General features: G+C 39.4%; 1 protein-coding gene across 1 annotated transcript; it reads left to right on the top strand.

Moving 5' to 3' along the window:
- Positions 1-23,262: 23,262 nt before the first annotated feature.
- On the top strand, positions 23,263-26,588 carry irf6 (interferon regulatory factor 6). Its single transcript, XM_063473046.1, has 7 exons — positions 23,263-23,436; positions 24,152-24,347; positions 24,437-24,535; positions 24,628-24,888; positions 25,388-25,780; positions 25,991-26,109; positions 26,358-26,588. Exons 1-7 carry the CDS (start codon positions 23,263-23,265, stop codon positions 26,586-26,588), a joined length of 1,473 nt encoding a protein of 490 aa, XP_063329116.1.
- The last annotated feature ends 318 nt before the right edge of the window (positions 26,589-26,906 follow it).

Raw genomic sequence — 26,906 nt, 5'->3', positions numbered from 1 at the left:
TGAGTAGCATAGTAGCTAAATTTAAATTGAGTACGTTTCTTTTTGTTGTTGTTTTCTGCTTTTTATTGGCAGAACTTATTTTATTGGTGGAACTTTTTGATCACATCCCCTGTAAATATAAACCACTGTGTTGGTAAGGGTGTGGCTGACGCAGACCCCAGTCATTCACTAACAGTGTCAATGTGAGGTCTGATGTTGTAGCTAATAATGATCTATAACTTTTGGTAAATTTAAGGCCTTTCATGGAGGTCAGTTAAATTACATGTGCTTTGATATGTTTTGGTTATTTGCGTCAACAACAACAACAACAAAAAAACACCTAATAATTAAATCTGCTAAATTTCTTTGTTAGCAGAATCTTGGAATTATTTGGAATTAATTGTGTGATGATACAATTCTTAGGAGGGAAAAAAAACTTACACCAGTTCTTCAGCTAGCTTATATCTTACTTTAATACAAAAAAATCTCTGTTTGCACACAAGCTCCTACATGATCTGGAGTTGGCACACAGGTTCTTCATGGGGCTCTGACGATTCTTGTTTATATAAAATATTATGAGGTCGTCATGTTGCCTAGCAGCTACCTGACAATGTGGCACAATGACACATTTGTAGCTTTTATGCACCTAAAAGAGCCTTATAAAAGTATTGTATCATTTTAATTTCACAACAGTAACAAATAATTTATATCCCAAAAACTAAGCATGACATATTATGATGATTTCACACTGTCTAGCAACCACCTAACAACAAACTAAAGCCACAAACTAAACAATACTGTACCCTGGGAATTTACCAGTATATTAAATCTGCACTTACATTCTGAGCCACAGCTCAAAGCTTTAATTACTAGGATGATGCAAATCACCGCAGTGTTTTTACATACAATTAAGCCATGTATCAACTTTTTCTGGAAATGGGGTTCTGTTTTATACACAGGAAAAAAAAAACAACCCGCAATGGCATTCAATTAAATACTCAGCTACTTGTTAAATTTATTTCCTACTTAGAGAAAACAGTGAGTTGAACATCTTAATTTGATGACTTTCTATATACAACTTTAACATGTACATATAACTACATCTTGCAATGTCCAAATGTGATTTTCATATCATACAAATTGATATATCCATCAATAAGAATGTATACGTAACTAGATTAACACTCTTTATTGTGGTGGTATAGAAAATCCAATACAAACCATAAAGGATTTTTTGGGATAAATGTGAGAATCACACTAGACCTCCACTAGTTTGCTCCATAAGACTTTCATAATCGAGATGTAACAGTGAAAGAACATTTCCCATTATTTGGCAGGTTATTACAGCATGAAATAATAACAGTTATGCTCCAAATTACTATATTTTACAATTAAAGTTTCTCATTGTTTTATAAAAGACTTTTTAAAAACTTTTAACTTTTTTTATTTGAATATTAATGGAGTTTTCCTATATAATAATATTACCCAAAGCTATGGTTAAAAAGTCGACATATAGCAAAATATAGCTTAAGACTAAATAATTAGCAGCAACTACACAAATGTTTAAAACGTTCTTTCTGACTGTGACACAATAGAAAAGAAAACACCATTTGACAGTGACTGTGTCGTGTTCGTCTTTATGATTCGGCAGTCCTTTGTCAACAGGCATTCTTAACATATTTGCTACCCAATGTGTAAATAACCTGTGTGAAGCCTTCTTTTTCAGCTGTGGTACACACTGCTGCTGATAAAAGTGTAGTTTCACACACGTTGTGTCCCATAGTCTGTGTTGAAGGTCCCAACATGTCCAAGAATCGAAAGACCCTTTATAATCCCCGCTACTCATGATAAGTAATAGGATTTTTGGTTCCAGGCCGAACTGTGAAAGTCATACCATGTTGATATTTAGACTTCGGCCCATTGCTGAAAAGAAGAACATTTTATGTATGAATATATTAGCCAACCAGTGAGTTTTGGCATCTTAAAAAGTCAATGTGTGACATTTGAGCATGACAGTCTTACCTGGTGAAAACTTTTGTTGACGAGTTATCCGGATATTTTTTGTCCACTTTACGCTGCAGCTCCCTCATGTCCAGAGTTGCTGCTTTCTGGTGATATTTGGTAGTTGGTGATTTGAGCTGGTCATTGGACTCCCATTCATCAGAGGGAGGCTCTACATCTTCCTTTTGGTGGGACATTTTGGGGGCCATTTCCTCCAGCTTCTTTTTTAGGATGCGCTGGAGATCAAAATGTCTTTGTTCCAGAGTGCGTGCTGGCTGAGTGGAGTCTGGCTTGGGTTTTGTCTGGACTTGTGCCTTTGGTTGGACATTAGGAGGTGGGGGGTTCAGAGGAGGAGGTGGAATTGAAGCTGGAGGTGCTGTATTCAGAGGAGGAGGTGGAATTGAAGCTGGAGGTGCTGTTTTCAGAGGAGAAGGTGGAATTGAAGCTGGAGGTGCTGTTTTCAGAGGAGGAGGTGGAATTGAAGCTGGAGGTGCTGTCTTCAGAGGAGGAGGTGGAACTGAAGCTGGAGGTGCTGTATTCAGAGGAGGAGGTGGAATTGAAGCTGGAGGTGCTGTCTTCAGAGGAGGAGGTGGAATTGAAGCTGGAGGTGCTGTCTTCAGAGGAGGAGGTGGAACTGAAGCTGGAGGTGCTGTATTCAGAGGAGGAGGTGGAATTGAAGCTGGAGGTGCTGTCTTCAGAGGAGGAGGTGGAATTGAAGCTGGAGGTGCTGTCTTCAGAGGAGGAGGTGGAACTGAAGAGGGAGGACTTGCAGAGGGTTGTGTCTTATTCAAAGGATACTGAACTGAGGCAGGAGAAAGAGAGGTTACAGGTGGTGACGGTGCCTTTTTTGTGGGAGGGTCCGGTGGAATGATGGAAGGTGGCAGGTCCATAATCTTGCTTAAATCATCAAACTCTGGTGGTGGAGGCAGTAATGGCATGCTGAACCCATCTTTATTGCCCTCAGGTTGTGGAGTCTGAGACAGTGAGCTGCTTTGATATGCATTTTGTCTCTCCTCTGCTTTTTTGCTAACAGCAGGGGTTTCTATGATCCTGTTGAGAGCTGGACTGGTAGATGGTGCCTGACCATTGACCAGGGCATGACTGCTTGAAGTTTCAGGAGCATCATTTGTTTGTGGACGGTCTACTGGACTGAAGGATTTTGGAGTCTCTGGTAATATTTTTTCTGTCAATTTTACAGCTGAAGAGCCAGAACTTGGAAGGTCACTTGAGTGAATACTTGGCTGCTCATTGTTCTTTCCACTGTTTTCCCGTGAAACAGAGTGCGTCGTTCTGTTTTTCTCTCTTTCTTTAGCTGCCTTTAGAAGAGCCAGCGGAGAAGCTGCATGCCCGTCTCGTGCTCCGTGGGTTTCACTTCCTTTCAGGTTACGTAGTTTATGATCCAATATCGGACTGTATTTCTGGTTTGGATTTTGATACCGTCCAGGTTTGACTGGGGCTGGACTTTGGTACTCTCCAGGTTTGACTGGGGTTGGACTTTGGTACTCTCCAGGTTTGACTGGGGTTGGACTTTGGTACTCTCCAGGTTTGACTGGGGCTGGACTTTTGTACTCTCTAGGATTTTCTGCTTTTGGACTTTCTGCTTTTGGACTTTGGTTCTCTCCAAGTTTGTCCTTGCTTGTCTCTAAATTAATCTGAGTATTGTCAACTTCATCAAGCTGTAGAGACTTCTGAGGCGGTGGCTGTACTGGGTTGGTTATTTCTGGTTGCACTGAAATTGTCTCTGTTTTAGCCTTTGTCTTAGTCTCTGTCTTAGTCACTGTCTTTTGCTCAAATGGGGTAGATTCAGAAGGTTGGGCAACTTGTAAATTCTCCTCCAGCTCCTTTACAATGGGAACTGGTTTAGATAGTGTAGGCACTTTGGGAGCATTACCGTCCACCTTGACGAGAACAGGGCCAGAGCTGGAAGACCCGGAATCTTCCAGGAGTAACATGTGCTTAGGTTTTTTGTCACGGTCTTCAAGCACATTGAGAAATGAGGTCTTAGGAGCAGTGTTAACCTTTGCTGTGTTTTGGGGATTAAAGGTGGACAATGTGGGTGTCTGCACAGGGGGTGGTGGTGCAGGAGTCTGTGGGGGGGAGTCAGAGTTGGAGACTGAGGAAATTCTAATGGGCTTTGGAGGAGGTTTCTTCTGAGTCTTCTGTTGCCTTTCAGTAGGGGGCTGTGGGGCGGCAAATTTTGGATGCTCTGGAACTTGAGCTGATGGTGGACTAGAGATGGGTATGGATGATGGAGAGCCAGTAGAAGTGGTAGATGGAGGCTTTGGTGGAGCCATTGGTGGTGGTTTTAGGAAGGATAAATCCTTTGGTTCTACTGAAGGAGGGTTTGGTGCGGGCATGGAAGGAGGCTGTAGGGTTGCTAGGTCTAGAGTGTTTAAGTCACCCAGGAAGTCTGGTGGAGGTGGAATCCATTCACTTGGAGGTGGTGGAGGTGCTACAGAAGGAGGAGGAGGAACAAATATTTCCCCTTTATCAAGGTTAGGCACTGAAGTAATGGAGCCATTGGACAACGGATCCCAACCAACTGTGGATGAGAAGACAGGACAAATGAGAAACGTTTTTGCAGAAACAGATACAGTATTCAAATATGCAAGAAAAACTTGCTGCATAAATAAGAGACTAAAATTGAAATCCTTCTGTTTCATTTAAAGAGTGCAATTCATTTGTGCATATAATATGCAATAAAAATAATATTATTAAAGAGGCAGAAAAGATTAAAAAGAATAAGAAAATTCTTTATAAAGCCTTAAATTCAGCTTTCTTACTTAGAATTGTTAAAAAAGGAAACAAAAGAAGTAAATGGTTTCCACTTATTATTGAGAATGCTAACACTCCCATTATGTAAATATATTTGGCATCTGGTATGACCGTTTGGACATTTTCAGGGGGAGTTATTGAGCAATGCCCGAGCAAACATTAACCTGCCCTCCTTTTTTTCTCTTTATTTTGATTGCTGTGATCCATCAACCGAGTCTGAGCAAAAGCTCCACAAGTTATGTGGACTTTTTAGAGTCTAATTAATGGGATTCTTGCCTTTTAGTCAAGTTAAAGCTAAAGTACATATTGGAGGGTAGCTAGATGCTCACCTGAACCGCTGGTCTTTGGACCATTGACAGGGGGCAGGAGAGGGACTTTCGGCATTGGGACAGCAAAGCCTTGGAAACTCTCAGACGAGGACTGCGAGGGAAGAAAATTAAACACCATCAGACTTGATTTTTCAAACCCCCTCACAAGAGACAAAGATCAACAGTAAAATTGAGATAAGGCTACATACTGTAGCCTGTATGTGCAGAGATTTTTGTCAGGCAAGTTTTCGGTCTTGAGGTGCACAAACCAGTTCTCAACTACATCAGCTCTCAGTGTTCCTTGAAAACAGGTTGGCCTGTCCAATGCTTGCAGCATTTTTTGCGTCAGCAGAACAGAAGTAGCTGCCAAAATCATTTCAATGTGCTGTTACGTGAAAATTCTATGATGGTGGTTTACAGTGCCTTATGTTCACAAAATTAAGTGCTAAATATGCTGCTTTGCAACAACTTAGGTACATGTATAACCTTTAGGCTTCTTCAACATAAAACAGCTAGAGGTTTAAAAAAATAAAAGAAAACACGTTTGCATACTTGAGTGATGAGAAATATTTGGTGAATCAGAGGATACACCTATTATTCATCACATTGTCTAAGATGGGCCTGGCTGAGAAAACTGCGTGTTACTTAGATACATGGGTGTTTTATGTTGTAGGCAAGAGGGGCAAAATAGAGGGAGAGGTATGGAAAGTAAGTTGCTGTTCTCTCTACGACACCAAAATAAATAGAGGCTGTGTTGACACAATACAAATCTAAGAGACTTGGAAAGTTATATGTCCTTCAAACAGGCAGGTATTCAGTCCAGGAATACATAACAGCTGTATTCTTTTGATCTTAGTCTGCTGCAGACCATTTGAGGAGGAAAGCAACAAGCAAACTGCAGTCTTTTTAACTGGACTCGATTTATGCCCTAAGAGCTCCCCTTATACCACGTTCAGCCATGCTGATTGTATGCAGTAATGATTTAAATCAGCATCAACAGATAAGAATAACAATCTTCAGTTTCAGGCAGCTGCCGTCCTAAAAGATATATCACACCTTGAATAACACCCTCTTTTGCTAATAATCCCAGTTGCGTAGCTATTTGGAAAGGTATGAAAACTGCATCACGGAGCGAGGGCGTGTCATTAAAGACAGCGTATGATCCAGTTTGATTCCATCTCGCCTTTTCTCAGCGCTATGACTCACGTTCATCTGTCGCAGCGCTCAGAGCTGTCCTGCCCATGTGCTGCAGGGTGTGCCGCATCCACATGCCACAGACACATTCACAGAACACTCCCAGAAAACACTGAGCTGAGGTGTGTGAACCAAGTGCTCAGATGAGCTTTGCATTTTTGTCTGCACCATGACAATGCGATGGGAGACGTGTGGTTAAGATGAATTGTTCCGAACTTCAAAACTTAACGAAATGTTTTAATAGCACAGTACTAAAAAAATATATTATAAGCAAAAGTGGTGCATCTTAAATAATTTGCAGGAAGTCTCATGTAAAGGACCCAAACTGGTCACTTTTATCTTTATCTAGACATATTTAATCAATAAGCTTATTGCATTTTTTAAAAACAAAATCTTGCCATGTCAGTTAGCTAGTAACTGGAAGGTAAAGTAGTAGCATCAAATGTGAAGTGAACCACAAGCTTTAAGTACAAGACTAAATTGTAATTGACTTGCTCTAATTTCTTATGGCAACTTTGGCAGCTGTAGCTTTTGTGCGCAGTGTGATGTGACCTGCAGAAGATCATTGATCATGTTTTCTGCAAATTACCTGTTGTGACAGCATCGCTGTGAGATATGTCGTTTTTCATAGTCATATTGCATGTCATTCTAAAAAAAGAGATGAGCATTATCACTCCCACATGAGATACTGGAAGAAAATAAGTCGAGATCTGTCTATGGAGACTTTTACTGTGCGGACCACGTCACACATCAGATTGCACGAGTAAATAAACTCTTTAAACACTAAAGTTTCAGCTATCAGTTCATTTGCATCTGCAGGCGCAGGGTTTGAGACTGAATAAAATGGTGGAGCTGTTCACATGCAAATCTCATTCATTAAATTCCATTTTATGTAGTGTCAAATCACAACAGTTGCCCCAAAGGGCTTTACATTGTAAGGTAAAGACCCGACAATAATACAGGGAAAACCCCAGTAATCAGATGACCCCCTATTAGAAAGTAGTTGGTGTCAGTGGGAAGGAAAAACTCCCTTTTAACAGGAAGAAGCCTCTGGCAGGCTCAGGGAGAGGCAGCCATCTGCTGTGACCGGTTATGGTGAGGGTAGAGAGACAGGAGACACGTAAAACATGTGATTTCAATTTCAAAAACTGGGTAATGAACGTAAAAATTGATGTGAACCACATGGTTTCACAGAGATACTCACAGCATAATGCTTCACTGTGGGTCTAGCTCGCACGCTCGCAGTCCCTGACTCAGGAGTTGCAGATGACCCCAGGACCAACTCTACATTGTCTGTGAAAAAGAAAAAAGTAGATCATTAATATCCAGCGGGCCTCTGGTAGCAAAGCAAGTTCAATTGAATTGATTCAGCTATTAAATTTCTAATCAAATCTCCATCATTAATCTGCCAGTCAAGGCCAAAACAATGAGGTTGTACACTTGCAGTATGCAGGTAATGAGATACTGTGTGCATCCAAGTGTCCTCTAAGTAGTTGTCAGTCAGCCTAATAATCTGCTGTGTGGCCGTTGGTTGTTGACAACAAAATAGCTATGCACAACTGAGCCGATGATTGCAGTCTTTATTTAAAGTCCACCATTGTGTTTAAGTGAAAACAGTTATGGTGCCAACTGAAATCCATTGCACCACCTTCTGCTTGCTGTACAACACCACAATGTTTATCATATAGCCAGACGTAAATAGTTTATCTGTCGCAAAGCCTGGAAGAATGATTTCAAGGTTTATTCTTGGGAAAAAAAATGCTTTAACTGTGTTCACTCTTTGAGAGGAGCTTCATAACATGCAGCCAAATGTTGCTGCTTTTATGTTGCATAACCCTTTGTTCTTTAAACAAACAGTGCCACACAATGATCGTCCATTCTTAAGTCAAAGTGGTTAAGAGACCAGTCATATTTGTCTTTCATGTCAGTGGAAAAGCCTGGTTTTTCTGTATGTATCTAAGTCACAGGATGACACAAGACACTCAGTGATGACTTAAAAGTGCACCGAGGCAGAGACCCGAAACATGACCATACTCATTTTCAGATATGGAAAACAAACAATAACATTCCTGGGAAACTGATGATTTGAGAACGTAAACTTAGAAGTCACACATTCCTTTGTTCCAGTATGACACTGACTGCTGAAAGACACTTGCCACTTAAAGATTCTTACTCTATGTGTTCATTTAGCTTTCTATTACAAAAGCAGACACAAGATTCAGCATGACAGAGGAGCCTGTCTTAATAAACAAGGAAAGGGAACTGTTTTCCCACATATTCCCAGCAGTCACAGGGTGTAGGTCCTCATAGCTTTTATGCACTTCTGTGTCATTTCACAAAAATGTGGGAACTACAGAATGAATTGGCTGCGGTATTAAACCAGTCTAAGCAAATGATTAGTTTTTCCTATTGCGCCCCTTTCTGATTTAAATAGGGAAATGATCTCTCCCGTGTTGCAGCTTTGCATAGAAATTGTCCTCTCCTTTTCTGCTTTCGCTAGTCAAATGGCACTAATGTCACTTAGAGCTTATCAGTAAACTGATATCAGTGTGTGAAAGTAATATTGTTATTATTAAGCTATTAAGTTGTGTTTCCTTTTTTAAGGCTTTAAACTGCATCACACACTCTTGCTCAGCAGATGGAGCTTGCCCAGCTGTTGTACTATGGAAATATGCTGTTATGCATTGTTGTGGCCAGAAGAGTGAATTTGTTTGTGTCAGGTAAATGAAAGTAACAGATTTCTGTTTTCATCTATAACACCGTGGATTATGTCTAAGAGTAGCTGACTCATATGAAATACACCCAAGGTACACATTTAGCTATTCTAGATGAAAACTTCAGTTTTGTCTGAGAAATCTTAACTTGGATCAAAGTGAACACAGTCTGAAGAGGAGTCAGACTCTTCAAGTGGGGTCATTCACATTAAAAATATGGATTTACTTTTGTTAAAAACACCGAAATAATTTCCTAGATGACACCTGCTGCTACCTGTTTAAAGCACCTGAAGGATTCACTCCTGTCAGCACGTATAAAGTTTGGAGCTTGGTGGAAACATATGTGTCCCTACTGCAACACCAAGTCCAAAGGTCGTGCTGCTCTTCACTGTAGGCGTAGATACCTGCTCTTATAAACAGACCGCACTGTAAGACTCTACCAAAAGGTACTCACCCATCTCCCTCATTTTGACATTGGTGTCGAAAAGAGAATGATTCTTTCGACCCAGAAAATTCAGCGACCCCTTCTTCATTGTTATTGATTAGTTGATGCGTAGCTACGATTCTCGGCTTCAGCGGATCATTGGCGCATTCTCGCCGGCAGGTAAATCCGGGATAAACCGCAAACGTGCTGCTCTGAATGACGGCGTTTCTCCAGCTACACCTGACTCCAGTGATTCGGTGCAAACTTCTCGGACACACAGAGAAAATGGAGCAAACCCCGCCCACCCGCCTTTCATTGTGCCTCCCTATTTCTGACTGTACACTCCCAGCAACAGCAGCAGCAGGTGAGGCCCTCGGCTCTCTTTACATTCCAGCGCAAACCTCACCTGTGGAAAGAATCAGGTCCTTTAATCACAGGTTTGCTTACGTTAATGGCCTGTACTCTCACTGTTTGATGAGTCTGCTATCCGCATCCGAGCTTTAGTGCACTGGTCTACCTGTATCTCTAAATCTGGGGCGAAGTGATCACATTAAAATGCTCAGGAACGCGGGTGAAATTTAATAGCATCTTAATAATAAAAAAAAAAACAGCAAGGGTTTATTGCATGTAGGTCACTGCTATTATGGTCATAAATGTAAACAAAGAGTAAAATAAAACAAAGCATTTGAAAACGTCGAAACATTTTAGTATCCTAATTTTTTTTTTTTTTTTTTTTGCTTATGCTTAAAAATTTGATCCAAATATTTAAATGTATAAACCTAATAATCAGATTGTAAAGTGTGCTTGATTAAATCATTCAAAATTAATTAAAAGCCACAACATTAAATAAACTGATTCTCTGTAAGGATGTAGACTAATACTAAAAGGGCTCCTTCTATCTCCCGGTGATTTTACATTTAATAGATTACATTTTGCATATTGCACTTTTGCTTGAGTACCATTTCACCTGTAACGGGGTATTTTATAGTGTGCTGTTGCTGCTTTTATGTACATGATTAATTATTTCCCTATCTGTGTGTCTTGCATGTGCATCTAAAATAATTGTTATGACATATGAATATAGTTTAAAGTCTGAAGAATAAAATAAAACCAATTATCAAAGTAAAACCATTGTTTATTGTAACCTTCCTTTTTAGTTCAAAAATTCTAGAAGAGCAGCTATTAAAAAGTTAGGCCTAACTGACTGTTTACAAAGGAATGGTTTATTTGAAGAGTTTCACAGAAACGGCACTAGTGAAGGTTACGAATGATCTTTTTACAGCCTTTTATAATGGACTCATCTCTGTGGTAGATCTCAGTGCAGTGTTCAGTACCAGTACTGACCATAAAATGCTACTACAGAGATTAGAACACACACTTGGTATTAAAGGAACTGCGCTGCAGTGGCCTGAATTATATCTGGCTGATAGATAACTATATACGTTTTCATGGCTGGATGATATCCAGCTTTATCTATGCATGAAGTTGATACACATCAACTAATTAAACTATAGGCCTGTCTTGAAAACATAAAAACCTTGATAGCCTATAATTTCCTGCTTCTAAATTTAAACAAAACTGAGGTTGCTGTACTTTGCCTTACTTTAAAAAATATTACCTTTGCCTCCAATACCACTGTGAGGAATCTTGGAGTAATTTATGACCAGGATATTTGGTTCAGTGAGCACATTATACAAATATGTAGAACTGCCTTCATTCTGTTGCACAGTATGTCTAAAATTAGAAACATCCTGTCTCAGAGTGATGCTGAAAAACTAGTTTATGTATTTATTACTGGTAGGCTGGACATTGTTGGTTATTCTCCCATGTTGACTTAACTTCACTACTGGATTTCTCTTACATTCAGAATCAAATTTAGAATTCTTGTCTTCAGATAAAAATTCTTGAATAATCAGGCGCCATCATATCTTAAAGACCTCATAGTAGCTTATTATCCTCTGGCTGTCCCTCTCTGATCCTGATAAAAGGGAGTTTTTTTTCTCTCCACTGTCACCAAGTGCTTGCTCATAGGAGCTTGTCTAATTGCTCTGTTAGCAGGGGTGTCAAAATCATTTTACATTGTAGGCCACATACAGCGCATTATGATGTCATGTGAGCCGGACCAGTGAAACTCCTCTTTCTGCCAGTGTACAGAAATTTAAGCAGATATCCCTAAGATATCTTAATATAAAAAAGAAGTCCTATTTCAACAGTATCTCTTCCTTTTTCTTTCAAGATTCAAGATTCAAAGATTCAAAGCGTTTATTGTCATGTGTACAGAAGAAATAGCATTTCTCTGTGCAATGAAATTCTTCCTTTGCTGTCCATACACAAATGCCAAGTTAGGTAGGGTTGAAGGAACAAGATAAATAAGGATAAAAAATAAGACAAGATAGTAAGATAAATAAGGTAAAAATAAGGATAAAAATAGTGAAAGATAAATAAATAAGCAAAAAAATAAGTAAATGAAGACAAGTGAGGTATGCAGTTGTCAATATCAAAGGATGTACAAAGGAGCTTAATGTGCAAAGTGAACTTAGTGTGCAAATTGTCCTGATGTGCAAATTGCAGTTGAGGTAGGTCAGCTGTTCAGAAGTCTGATAGCAGTGGGGAAGAAGGAGTAAATAAAATAAATCCGTCAGCACAACGTTTTGGACTTAAATTGTAAGAATAATTTTTACTATATAAATAAAACCGAACTGCACTGAACTGAAATCATAAATTAATTTCTTCATTCCAGTTTCAGTCACATTGGTGATCCAGTCAGAGAGTGACTGAAGAAAGACATTTGTCACTTAAAGATTCTTACTCTATGTGTTCATTCAGCTTTCTATTACACAAGCTGAGACAGGAACCAGAGTGACAGGAGCCTGCCATAAAAAACAAGGAAAGAAAAACATATTTCCATCACAAGGTATAGGCATCATAATGTCCTCATAGTTTCCACACACTTCGAACCAAAAATGTGTCACATGTGATTTACAGGTAGACCTAAAATACATTTCTGACATAAAAATATAAAACAAACATTATTAAAGAACAACATAAATCACAGTAATTGAAGTTTTGAAAATGCTATGGTGTGTGGAAGCTAAAATAAAGTCTTCTTGGAAAACATTAGAAAAACTTCAAGCAAAGATATGATGGCGCTATAACGTGTTGTAAAAGTAATCAACTTTTTCTCTCCATTAATGTATGCAAGGTGCTTGAACAAAACAAATCACAAGAGTTATATTCAACCCTCTGGATAATTGTTCAGTTAGCTATTAGCTCACGTTGGAACATTACATTTGTGTGATAAATGCATGTTTTTAATCTTAAATAAATCTTTGATATTACTGAAGGAAAACCTTCATTCCTTGTTGTGACTTTCTTAAGGATAGGGAAGCATGAGAAATGTGGAAGCAGGATACTCATGAACTTGACTTTGGGGATCAAAAATCTTAAACAGATGAGCTAACCCCTTAAAGTAACCCTATAACAGCATTTTATCTACTCTGCATCACAGTTTAACAACCTGTGGGTATTTGGGGTTGTTTACAGCTGGTAGCAGAGTAATAATTTGTAGAAGTATGTTTCCTTTACACTGATATTCAGTTTTATAAATCACTTTATACTTTTTACTTTGTATTTCGTAACATTTTAGAAGGATTTAATTTGTGATGCTCATATATTCAATTCAAAGCTGCAATTACTGGTTGTTATTAATATACCGTGTTATCAGTATATTAATAATGTACTTGATTGGTCTAAAGTGCATTATAGTCAACTCTTAAACCTAAAATTTCACTGCAGTAATCTTAGAAATAGAGAAATTATAACGAGTAAACATAAAATTCTTGATAAAAATATACTGATTTTCTGACAATAGTGTTGAGATAAAGTTTAGGCCTTCAGTTTGTCCGAGCATTACAATAACTAAGTACATGATGTGGTTTAAAATTGACATTTTATTTTCATGTCATCCAGCAACAGACACAGTTAGATACATTAGGTTTTTGGACAATGATACATTTTTCTGTGCACCACCACAGTGGATTTTAGACCAGATAATCAATATCTAATTGGAGTGCAGACTTTCAGCTTTAATTCAGTGGGTTTAAATTTCTGAGTTAACTATTGGAGATACATCGTTCTCCATTTTCAGAGACTCAGAAGTACTTGGACAATTAAGTGATAAACTGTTTCAAGGTCAAGTAAAGCCTGCTTACTTGTTATTTCAAACTAACTAATCAGATAAAAGATCTGGAGTTGATTTCAGGTCTTGAACTTTCATTTGGCTATTGTTAACTGGAATTCTAAACATGCGGTCCAAAGACATGTCCATGTAAGTAAAGAAAGCCATCATTAGGCTGAACAATCAAAATAAACCAGTCTGAGAAACAGAAAAAGGAGTGGCCAAATCAACAGTCATGTACACTCTTAAATAGAACCAGTGGAGCAAGGTCATTAGCGTTTATTGATCATGTGACTGCTGATAGACGTAGCAGGGTGGATTGTGAAGTATACAGGGTTATACTCTCTGCTCAAATTCAGCCACAAAACTGTTCAGAGAGCATTTCACAGTGTGAGTGAATGATGACACAAAAGGCACAAAAGAAATAGTTTCTCAGGGCAACTATCTGATTCCAGCCCCAAAGAGCATGCTTTTTATTTATTAGATTCAAAACTGAATGCAGCAGCTGAAGGTAGCTGTAGTAAAAGGCCTAACGGAGCATCTCAGTGAAGGAAACACAGCACTTGTTAATGTCCATGGGTTCTACACTTCAAACAGTCCCACAGACCTTACATTTAAAACTACCTCGGGTTGTCCACATCATTTTGAGCTTCTAAAAACAGGAGACTGTATATGAAAATAGAGTCCAACAGCTGGCTGTGTTTTGTTGTTGCTGATTTCTTTCACATTTTTGATATGTTTTCTGGTGTTTTTGTCACGGCGAGTGAGGTGAGCCGTGTGAAAATATTAAAGGAGGATCCAGTCGCAGGCACTCGTGAAGGTGAGGTGGTTTATTGAACACAAAATAAAAATAGACAAATGGCAAACGGAACAGAAGGCTATCTAAACTGAGAACGACTAAACTAGTGAACACAAACCAGGACATGAACATGAAGGAGGACGAGCAGCGGAGAATGACGACGGACAGCAGGGAGAACACACAGAAGAAGCACGGTGGATACACAGACGAACCAGCAACTACAATGACAGAAGACACGACTTAAATACACTCAGAGAAACACAGGGAGATTACACACAGCTGGGAGTAATTAACGAGACGAGACAAGAGGTAAAACTGAACACACTTACATGAGACGCAGACCTTCACAATAAAACAGGAAACAAGAAACCATCACACAAAGACGCAGACTCGACACTGAGAGGCAGACAGAATATAACACATGAAATTCAATGCTAAACGTGAGACACAAATCCTGAAACATGAATAAACAGAAACATGGAACTCTAATAATAATAATCATCATAGCATCAGAGAAACAAAACAATCATTCAAAAAGAAACCAAAACATAAGAACTCAAAACGCTGGGTCGAAACTGACCCAGAACCGTGACAGTTTTTGTGTTAAGATTTAGCTGCTGAAACAGGTGTACTGATTGATGCCTCGGTGTTCATCTTCAAGATTCTCTCTTTCAAATGTTAAATTTAAAGAAAGGTTTCAATAGATATCCAACAACAGCTACGATCTAGAGAAGTACAACTAACACAATAACTTAGATCCCTGTCACCCAACATATAGACCTCTTACCTTAAAGACCTCATAGTACTCTTACCACATACTGACTGTATCGAGCCCTCGCCTGCAACCTGTGAAAATATTTTACATTTTTTTATTGAGAAGGTCTCCTCCACCAGGGCTCAAATCTCTCCTTCTGCTCATGACCCCTCAGTCTCTACTTCCTGCGCTGCTGTCTTTGACAGGTTTGAGCCGGTGACTCTCTTCTCTTTAAAGGAGATTTTATATTTATTTTTTGGAGCCTGCAGGGTCTCCAAATGATGTCCCTCCTCGACTCTTAAAAGAGTTGTTACCAGAAGTTGGACCTTTGGTTCCTGAGCTGGTAAAACACAGTTTGATGTTAGTTTGATGCCTTAAAGATTTTAAACATGCTCTAGTCAAACCCCTGATTAAAAAACCTGCTCTTGATCCTGCAATTTTTGCAAATTACAAGCCTATCTCCAAACTACCTTTTCTTTCCCAAATTCTTGAGAAGATAGCTCACAGCCAATTAATGACATTCCTGGAAAATATTTTAGACATTTTCCAATCTGGTTTTAAACCCTTACATATCACTGAATCAGCCCTTTTAAAAGTTTTTAATGACATATTTTTAGCTACTGACGCTGGGGACTGTGTTATTCATGTGCTTTTAGATTTGACGGCTGCGTTTGATACAGTGGATTGTGCCATTTTACTCTCTTGTTTGGAGCACCGGGTGGGCATTAGAGGCACAGCACTGGAGTGGTTCAGGTCCTGTTTGGCTGGGTGAACTTTTTGTGTCAGTCTCTGTGACAATGTGTCGTCCTCCGCTCCTCTCTTGTGTGGTGTCCCACAGGGCTCAGTTCTAGAGCCCCTCCTCTTTTCTTTGTATCTGGTCCCTCTTGGTTCTATACTGAGAAAACATGGCATTGCATTTCATTGCTGATGACTGTCAGATCTATGTCCCTCTCAAGAAAAAAGGCACATATTCCATACAGCCATTACTTCAGTGTCTTGATGACATTAAGGTTGGATGTCTCTTAACCTTTAAGAATTTAATGACAAAAAGACTGAGGTGATGGTTTTTGGTAGCCCCACTGAGACCCCAATGTGTTTTTAGATACTTTGGCCCAGTATAGTAAGCCAACTGTCACAAACCTGGGGGTCAAAGTGGACTCTGAACTGAAGCTTGACAGTCGGATTAAAGCTTCTTTCAGCTTAGGCAGCTGGCTAAAATAAAGCCAGTTCTTTCACAGCAGCACTTTGAGACAGTTATCCACGCCTTTGTTAGCACCTGAGCTGGATTACTGTAATGCACTTTATATAGGGGTCAGTACTTCATACATTACCGGTACTCATTAACAGAGGGTGCAAAATGCTGCAGCTCGTCTTTTAACTGGCACTCAAAAGTTTGAGAGCATTCCCCTTATTTTAACTTCACTTCACAGGCTGCCCATTCCTTTTAAGGTTCATTTTAAAATTCTTTTATTGGCTTTTAAAGCCCTCCATGGCCTAGCCCCATCTTATCTCTCTGAGCTGCTATAGCCTTAAACGCCCACCCGCTCTCTCAGGTCAGCTGATCAGCTGTTCCTGAATGTACCCAGGACTGAGACTAGACCCAGGATCGTGCTTTTGCTGTAGCAGCTCCCAAACTGTGGAACGATCTGCCTTCAGAGATTAGACAGGCCTGTTTTTTAAATTACTCCTGAAAACCCATCTCTTCACCCTGGCCTTTGACACTTTGTGAGATGTTGGTTTTAGTTTATTTTTATTTTAGTTGTTTTAGTTTATTCTATGCTGTTTAATCTTGTTTTTAAATATAGGGCTGTTTTAATTTTTGTGTAGTATGTATTTTATTTTCTACTGTTTTGTTTTATTCTATTTTTCTTAATTTATTTACTGTACAGCACTTTGGTCCTGTGCGGGGTATTTTAAAGTGCTTTATAAATAAAGTTGGATTGGATTTTAAAATATACAACATAGGCCTCTGTGCATCACTTTTCCAGCGCTGATGTATTTTTACATGAAATAAACTCAGGCATATTAACTGAATCTAACTTAAGCTTTCACAGAACTCACTTAATTTTGCACACTAAATTAAGCTCTGGTAACTTATGCTTTAAGTAATTAGCTCTGCTTAATGTAACTTTTGCACAAACATAAGTTGTTTTTTTTTCTCTGAGGCATGCTTGAGTTGCTTTTTTTTGGTAAACATAAGATATGAAATGAGATTTAAATCTCAATGAGACTTTTCACCTGGTTAAATAAAGTATAATAAGGAAGCCTTCACATAGTGTAGGGCCAGATTTAACTTAAGTATATTTTTTATAAATTACAGGATGAGGAATATATGCATTAAAATATAGAATGTAGTTATGTAAGCGCAGCTTTGGCACAATGCTTTAATTGATTGTTTTTATTTTATTGCTGTCCAGAAAACCAGTCCGTCCTTTAAAAAAAAAAAAAAAGTCTGTCTGTAGCACCAGGTCGTCTTGGAGACAAGCTGGTCCATCCAGTTCCTCTGTACTTGATGGAAGGTGATCGTGGCCATGATTTTCATTGAAATGTGAGGAATGTGTGGTGTGAATGCGCTCTTAATGGTTTACCTGCTTGACAGCACTGGACTTACTGCCCAGGATGAGACAGCAATAACAGAAAGAGTTACTCATAGCATGTGCATCATTCACTTAGTTACCAATTACCACAAATAAGCAATGGAAGTATTGCTGTTTTTTATTTAACTGAGCTTCTTCCTTTTTTCCACTTGCTTCCACTGCAACTTTAGCTATGTATCATGAAAAGACAGACAGCTTACAGGCACTGAAGTAAAAGGAAATGAAGACCTAAAACACAAATATTTTTTGCATTCCATTATGATGTGGTGTAAACTGGCTGGAAGTGGAAATGAAAGCACTGATGATGTCTTAAAATTTACTGAATGAAAGAATGTGTGCAATAAAGCAGTTTCGGTGCATGGCAGCATCGTGGACCCACACTGTAGCTTTCATTTTCATTATTACTGCGAAAAGTGTTCACAGGAAGATCTGCGGATTTTCCCAAGGAATGAAGGCACTGTTGGTGTGAATCCTGATGCTGAGTTTTAGTTACTGGTGTTTCAAGTCTGTCTTTGTTGTTCACCACTGTGTGTGGTCAGGGTGCTGTTATATATATACCTCTATCTCCATTTGTTACTGTCCTTTCATTCTATTGTTTGAGAATAGTAACTTTTATGTATTTATGTATGAGTTTCTTTTAATTCATGAAAGCTCACTTTGTCTACTCTGCATTCCTATGAAATTTTTCAAAACCTGTTTCAGTGTAATGAGGTATGTCGAAGAAGTTTGGTGCTTCTTGTGGCTAATTTGATTATTAGTGTATCATTCTCCTTGTTAAAGAAACCTTCTCTGGTGACGGAAGCAGTAGCCTAATGAAACCAAAACTATATGCATACCTGCTGCTAAGTGAGAGCTTAGAACACGGTGTACCACCTTTAATACAGCTTATCACTATTACATGTGGTATTATTTTGGATAGTAGCGCAGTAAATGAGTAAGCTGAGAGATCACAGAGAGAAGACTGGAGAAAGGACATCTGTTATTATAGGGAAATATTCTGAGTCCTTGTTGAATGTAGTTCTTATCAACATCTGCATTAAAACAGTAGCAGTAGAAGACTCACTGTGTTGGCTGAGGGACTTCAGGCCAGCTGTGGCCCTGATTTCACCTGTGGGACAGTGACAGGACTACAACCCGAGGAAGAAGATTATCCACGCATACCCAGCCACTCAGTCCTGATTTATAGTTTATGCTGCTGTTTTATCAACATAAAATTATATGAAATTTTTCACTCTTTCAACCATTGGAGTAGGAATTACAACATCGCCTCTTCCAAACTGAACTATCTCAACAACTTCTGGATATTTTGTTAATTTGTTCCTCATATTTATGAGTGATTTGTGATCCGGTGATTTTTCACGTGAACCATGATTCAATTTTTCAGCTTTGATGTTACAATTATTTTGCTTTTTTTAGTGCAGACATATTGAAGAAAAAAAGGAAAGAAGGAGGAATGCATTAGCTTTGAGTAAACATAAAGAGTTTCATAAATCCACACCCTTTTGATAAATAATACTTCCTATCAATAACAACCAAAAAGCTCAATAATGCCTACAGAGGGATGATTATATAAAGCAGTGATAACTGACACTAAGCTGACACCTGCTGGTTGACAAATGTAACAATGAAGCAGTCGGTTTGAGTCACTTGTTAACCCGGATCTCCTGTGTCATATTTATTCACTGTAATTCCAGGAAGTCAGAAGAAGACAACATGACTGATGTGTGAAATGAAACAAAATGTCACAACTGCAGCGACTGCATCCCAGGTTGTGGTGATATCATCATGAAGCAAAAAGAGTACACAGAGAAACCGATTTCTAGCTGCACTATTTTACTACTAGATTGTTATTAACTGAGCCAAGCAGGTTATATTTTTGCAACCGTTTGTGAGTGCGTGCCATAATTTTCTCTGTGAACTTTAGAGCTTGAAGAGTTGTGAATGAATTCTGATAAAACCTTGTAGGAGAGTGGAGTCGTGTAAACAATTAACACTGAGGTGTATGCAAGCCAAAGTGTACCCAAAGACTTATAAGCCTTATAAGTGTGGTGTGTAGTGTTAACATGTTGAAAGATTTAAAATATCCTCTTTTCTTTAACCTTTGACCTCTCCTTCAAGGTCAATAGATTGATCTGAAGGGCAAAGTGCTAATAACGGGATATAGAATTAATTCATTTCTTATTGCCATTGTTTGCATTGGTAACATACAGGCTTACAGATAATAAAATATTGGGATACTTAATATCACATTACTTTATCGTGGCTTGTTATTTAGGTTACAGTAACAGGTTATAACTGTTTACAATAAGAAAAGTAAAGTATTGTATTTTTTAAAAAAACCCAAAATAAACTTGTGATCAAAATCTTTTTTCACACGATATTTTTGTTACAAACCTTTAAATGAATTTTACTAAAAAATGAATTGAATGCTACATGTGTGCTATCCATCATCCATCAATCCTCTTCCATTTATCATAAGTCAACAGTTAAAAGTAATATTTTCAAATATAAAAAATACAAAAGTAAATACTGCCCAGGCAGTGAGCTGCCTTGACGAAGGTCTGCAGAATAATCAAAGTGCTTCATATTACTGTCCACTCTTAGATTTTAGTTCAGACTTTTAAAAAAATTATTTATTTATTTATTTATATGAGGGAGTGTTTGGACATGAGACACATTGTTCAAGAATCCAAGAAAAATCAGAACAAATGATCTGAAAGTGAATTTTTGTGTGTATAAGCTATCTACTGATACCAGTAGATACAATTGCCTTAGTGGGACACCATTTCAGTCTTCAGATTCACTGTCTGCCAATTCCTGTATGACCTCTATCCAGTGTTTATTATGCATTACAAACTTGGCAGTATTGTTTGACACATCAGAGGTAGAAGGGATGGTGCAATGGTGTGAGGGCCACAACCTAATGCTAAATGTTAGTGAAACTAAAGAAATTATTTTGATACTAGATGTAAAAGAGATCATAGTTTGGTCTTAATTGGTGGACAGAAGGTTGGGCAGGTAACAATATTTAAGCAGAAGTTAACTTACAGTTTGTCAGTTATAGTAGTTTCATCATGTGAATCCAAAATGCTGACTTTATCTAATTTGCAGTAATTACATGCAACTTTTCCATGTAATTTTGAACAGTTTTTAAATGTTCATTTTAATGGAATCCGGTAGAATAAAATACTTGATTGGTATACATTCAGTTTATACCAAGCGTGATGTCCTTAATGATTATTTATGTGAATGAATAAACATTTTATTTAATATATTTCCATTGCATTTTACTCACACTTACTCCGGCCAGTGTTTTTGTTAAATCTATTATCCGACATGGCATGCAGAAAAATGCAGCATTTCATTGAAACATTTACAAACATACATTGGAAAAACAGTATCTAAGGCAAAAATGAATTTGGACAGTTCTCTAAAGCTTGGAAGTCAGTATTTGGCGTGATGATTTTTGTATGAACACCCTCTCTTAGGCAAGCTGTTTTGTAATTTTTTAACTCTTCAGAACTGTTGTACCTCTCTCCTAACATCCACCATACCCACACTCAACATGATTTGAACCAAGAATTTCAAATTTGGATTTCTCACATCATAACAGCTGTTGACACTGACTTTCACTGAATTCCAGTTCTTGTGTAATTCGGATTTCAGTGAACAGTAGACGGATCAACTGAAGAGTCAAATTCATCCCTCAGGTCCTGTGTCATGTCTTTTTTTTAAACTTATTTCTTGTGGACATGACTTTCAGGTACTGTTCATCTGATGTAGATAGTTTTGTTTTTTTTATTGTTGGCATTTTTTATAGGTTCATCTAAAGAAATTGGAACAAATTATGTGTTTTTGCAGCAGGCTGCTAGTAACTAAGTAGCTAAAGGTACAATTTAGAATTCAATTCCAAGTTCTGACAATGATCTTCTGGGCTTTGAATGGCAAAGTACCTACTTACATCAGTAAACTGTATTCCCGTGTCTGCTGGAATATGTTTCAACACATTGCTGCATCTATTTCCATTTTCCACTTCTACATATAAAGAAATGAGTGATTGCGCATTTTGCTTGTATCTCAGTTCTTGGAGTGCCTCCCACTATTTTATCTATTAAATCATCTATTAAACCCTTTGCAGCCCCTAAGGTCACATTTATGTTGGGAGAAACTGGAAACATCTGTTAACCGAACTGGATCAGACAGACCGTGGTGATACTGCAGGCAGTTGGAAGTAAACTGACCCTATCGCCCCAAGCAAAAGAAAACCACCCCCCCCCCCCCCCCCCCACACACACACACACAATTAGCATCACACAGGAAGCAACAAGCACATGATGTATGCTGTGCCAACACCGGAAAAAATCACAAAAGCAGGCCAAGTGACACGCTTTCTGCAGTCCATGAGCAGTTTCAGGGAGTGGTTTGATATTGTCGGCCTGTTTTTGGCTCCTAATGGTGATAGGATCATCATCAACCGTCCACTTGTCTGGAGCAAACTCATTGTGTGCATTGTTTTGTTTTGTTTTGTTTTTTCGTTGAAACGCCTCCTTTTCCTGCCAGCTGAGTCATGTCACACCAGTCGCGCTTTTCTTAGCTAAACAAAGCAAGTGTGTGAGTATAAAAAATAAGCATGTAAAGCTGACAGGACACAATTAGTTTAAGTGTTCTCAAAAAGGCCAGCTTTACCCCCCGCCAAAAAGATCTTAATATTAATTGTCCCAAAAAGCCTGGTGTATCTCGTTATATTTATTTATTGATATATTATAAATAAATATTAAAAGGAATGTAGAGTATCGAAATTACGAATCTGATCAAATAAATTCCTAAAGGACAAAAATAAAAAATGTCGTTCTCGTCGAGATCAGCTGAGATATTCGTGGAAAAATAAAGTGCCCTGTCCACATGCTTGGTGAAAAACGATCACCCAGCTGCTCAGAAAAGGTGTGCCGCCGGTGTGACGTCACACTCCTACCTGAGTTTCGGTGTGGAAAGGGAAGGACCAAAGGAGTGAGGAACATCAGCCGTTCTGAGCTCCAGCTCTCCGCCTGTCGTTGTTATTAGTCGCCTTTGGTCGAACCGGTAATCGGTGAGTTCGCTTCCAGGGGAGATTCGTGGGGAGTTTGGACCCACCGAAGCGGTGTTATTTCCAGCTGCTGGTTAACAGGCCGACTAGAAATCCAACTTCCTGCTTTGCCCACAGGTATGTGTGTCGTCTTTTGTTTTCGTGTTTGCTTGCGTCGGGTGTTTGATTTTTGGACTGGATTGGACTGACACACAGATACTGCACTTCACATATTATTTAAACACACCGTGCAAAATCGCCATACGAGGCCTAGTCTGTAAGTAACCTGGCAAACAACTGAAAGGTCGCTCCGTCTGCCAGAGCTGAAGTCCAGCACCTCTAAAATGTTTGTTTCCCCCTGATAAGTGCTGCAGCGTAGTTTGCCGTGGGGTGCACTAAAGATCAGCGGGATATGGGGGGTTTTATTAAGACTTCTGAGGGTGGACTGATTTCACTTGGGGTTTTCTCGGCAGTGAGGATGGCAGTCACCCCTCGGCGTGTCCGCCTGAAGCCCTGGCTGGTCGCGCAGGTGGAAAGCGGGCGATACCCGGGGTTGACGTGGCTTGACCGTGAGAACATGCGCTTCAGGATCCCATGGAAACACGCCACACGGCACACACCCCAGCACGAGGATGAGGACACCATCTTTAAGGTAAAGACTCACTAAAAGAGGAGTGAGTGTATGTGTGTGTGACTTTATTCCTTATACATGATCAGAACTTGTACTTCTGCAGAGACAGTGAGGAGGTTTAAGCAGGGGTTATGCTCATTCATTCCTGGTTAATACCCTTTTAAAAATACCCACTAATAATAATAATAATAATAATAATAATAATAATAATAATAATAATAATAATAATAATAATAAGTAGGACTTTTAATAAAACGTCTGGCTTTGCAGCCCAGTTATATTTGGTTTCTCTGGGTCCTGTTGAATGAAATTTTATGTAGGTGTTTTATTTTATCGTTCATCTGTAAACCTACCAAATTAAACAGGAGAGGCACAAAAGGTAAAGGTTGTGGCTTGTGAGGTTCTTTTCTTTTTTAAAAATAAAATAAAATAAATAAGTAAACTTTTTTTTTAAAGAAAAGAAAACAGAATTTGATCAGCATAAACTTTGTTGTGACGAGGTGTGTGTACCTCGTGAAAAATTGAGCCTCTGGGCTTGAGAGTCTTTTCATTCTGACATAGCTGTGAATACATTATACAGCTGTTTCCTGACAAACATGCTGACCCAGCACCACTCAGTAAATAAAGAACACTGGTTTTACTTATTTTTTTTAAAGTGAGTGCATACTGTGCATAAATAAAAATAAAAATAACTGTGTGATACTGATCCCTTCATTTGGTCTAAATATTCCTCCAGGCATGGGCTGTGGAGACCGGAAAGTTCCAGGAGGGAGTTGACGAACCTGATCCTGCAAAGTGGAAAGCTCAGCTTCGATGTGCCCTGAACAAAAGCCGAGAATTCAACCTCGTCTATGATGGCACCAAAGAGATCCCTATGAATCCTTGGAAGATATATGATGTCTGTGACATCCCCCAGCCCCCCAGCAACCACGGTAAATGAGAGCTCTTTAATGCGGCTCGCTCTCGTCTTTCTTCGTTCATCTTTAATTTTGCAGTATTTGCCACCTCCCTCACTCCGCAGGCTCTTCAGATGCTGGCCCCTGGACACCCGGGGATGATGATGGTCTTGAGGAAGATATTCCAGATACTCCAGAGTCTCTGCCTCCATACCCATCTAATGGTGAATGGCTTTGTCTAAAAACATTACACCTGTGTCTGCAATGTCCAGTTTGATTGCTTATTAACAGTAAATGAATTATTTTCTTCGTGTAGGCACCCCCTCTCCTCTCATTATGTGGTCTCCGATGGGTTCTGAGTCATCCATGCAGCCTCCAAGCTGTCCCCCATCAAACGAGGTCTGGCCCAAAGAGGAGCCTGTTAAACCCTGGCCTAAAGAGGAGGCTGAGGATGTGGAGATGCAGCAAACGACACACGACATGCCCCCAGTTACTCTGCCCGATCCGTCTTTGCAGCCCCCTCCCCTGCCCGACGGCTTGTTTGCCTCTCCCGAAATGTGGATCAGTTCCCTTCCAAGTGAGTGTGAACTTTTGCTAAGACACGAGTCTTGTACCTGCTTGCTTGGCAGACTTCAACTTAAAATAACAATTTGAGCTTTTTGTTGTGGCAGGCTGAGGTGTAGGGGATACCTGCTGTAGCTCTCCAAGTGCAGTGGAACTTCATGACATTTGATTGGTTTAAATTAGGAAAATATAACATCAGAAAACCTCAAGTCTTCTCTAGACAGCAATACTTGCTGGTTTTATAAAAAGATGGTTTCAACTCCTCTGCTTTAAGCTTGAAGATGTCACTATTCCTGTTTTTGTTTTTTGTTTTTAAATAAACAGAACTTTTTATTAATTAATTGAGAATATGTGTCCAGTATGTGCACCACGGTCGTAAAATTGAAGTTTCTGCTTCTCTGTGACCTCTCCTTTTTCAAAAATTAAGCTTTTTTCTTTTTCTGTTTTTACCTAAAATATAGTTTTATTGCATTTTCCTTTTTAACACGCTTCCACCTTCATCTCTGACCCAGTGACAGACCTGGAGGTGCAGTTTCTTTACAGAGGGAAGGAGATGTGTCCTACAGCGACAGTCAGCAACCCGCTTGGCTGCAGGCTGTTCTACGGAGACCTCGGGCCCATGGTCAATCAGGAAGAGCTGTTCGGCCCAGTGAACCTGGAACAGCTACGCTTTCCGACCACGGAGCACATCACCAATGACAAGCAGAGGGTCTTTACTAACCGCCTTCTGGACGTGATGGACAGAGGTCTGATCCTGGAGGTCAGCGGCCACGATATCTATGCAGTCCGTCTCTGCCAGTGCAAGGTGTACTGGTCTGGCCCCTGCGCTCCAAATCCAGCTGCTCCGAATCTCATAGAGCGGCAGAGGAAGGTCAAACTGTTCTGTCTTGAGTCTTTTCTCGCTGGTATGTATTAATGTCACTTCTTTTTAATAAATGAGATACAATGTGTAGTTAAACATCTTTACACTGACAAAAATGGGAGTTTCAGCGGTTTGGCCTATGCCTTAAGATCAAGGTGGGCTGCATGTGGCCTGCAATGTAAAATGAATTTGAGTACCTGTGGAAAAGCTTTTTTTTTTTTTTTTAAATATATATTTTTTGTTTGCTGTGCAGGTGTGATAGCTCAACAGCGTGGCCAAGCACCAAGCACTCCTGACTATGAGATCAATCTGTGTTTCGGGGAGGAGTGGCCAGATGGAAGACCCAAGGAGAGGAAACTTATCATGGTCCAGGTAAAGAAATGTGTAACAATTTAATGGTCATCAAAGGATGATGGAGTCGTGTCATCGCAGCACGCACAAATAATTTTTGAGTCGTCTTTTTGCCTATAAAATGTCACTAAGTCATAAAAAATGACAGCCAAAAGTTTAAAGAATCTTAAGAAACCAAAGATGATAAGTGTTCTATCTTGGAATTTTTAAACAAATAAGATTGCGAAGTATCTTTTCCCAACACTTAACGGCCCTCTTTCATCCTGCAGGTCATTCCAGTAGTGGCCCGAATGATAAGCGAGATGTTTTCTAGCGACAACACGCGATCACTTGACAGCGGCAGCATCCGCCTCCAGATTTCCATCCCAGACATCAAGGATAACATTGTGACCCACCTAAAGCAGCTTTACTGCCTGCTTCAGACCCACCAGGGCCCGGAAAACTGGACGTTGCCGCCTGGCTCAGCCCTGAACATCAACCCAGCACTGCAGACTCAGTGAAACACGTAAACCCGTGAACTAATAATCACCGATCAGCCACAACATTAAAACCACATGCCTTATGTACAGTGTAGGTCTCTGTTGTGCCGCGTAAACAGCTCTTGCTCGTTGGGAAACATACAGGCGATGTCTGGGTGTGTCCTGGGATGTTGGAAGTGAGTTCTTTGTGTCCTGTGTCAACTCCATGGGCTCTTTAATTAAAGTTACTCGAGTGGTTTTTAAGCAGTTTCCACTGACTCATTGCCAAAGTAATGTAGTATTGTGTATAGAACAACCTTTAGGGGGGAGGTACGTGTCAAAGTAAGATGAACGGGCTGA

Source organism: Pelmatolapia mariae, linkage group LG5 (assembly GCF_036321145.2).
Source record: "Pelmatolapia mariae isolate MD_Pm_ZW linkage group LG5, Pm_UMD_F_2, whole genome shotgun sequence".
NCBI classification, from domain to species: Eukaryota; Metazoa; Chordata; class Actinopteri; order Cichliformes; family Cichlidae; genus Pelmatolapia; species Pelmatolapia mariae.
The sequence above is the reverse complement of the archived record's forward strand: the minus strand, read 5'-3'. Positions and strand labels throughout refer to the sequence as shown.

Coding starts and splice junctions, on each gene's coding strand:
- irf6 (XM_063473046.1), top strand. CDS start 23,263: ATGGCAGTCACCCCTCGGCGTGTCCGCCTGAAGCCCTGGCTGGTCGCG. Junction 24,348..24,436: donor CCAGCCCCCCAGCAACCACG/GTAAATGAGAGC, acceptor CTCACTCCGCAG/GCTCTTCAGATGCTGGCCCC. Junction 24,889..25,387: donor GTGGATCAGTTCCCTTCCAA/GTGAGTGTGAAC, acceptor TCTCTGACCCAG/TGACAGACCTGGAGGTGCAG.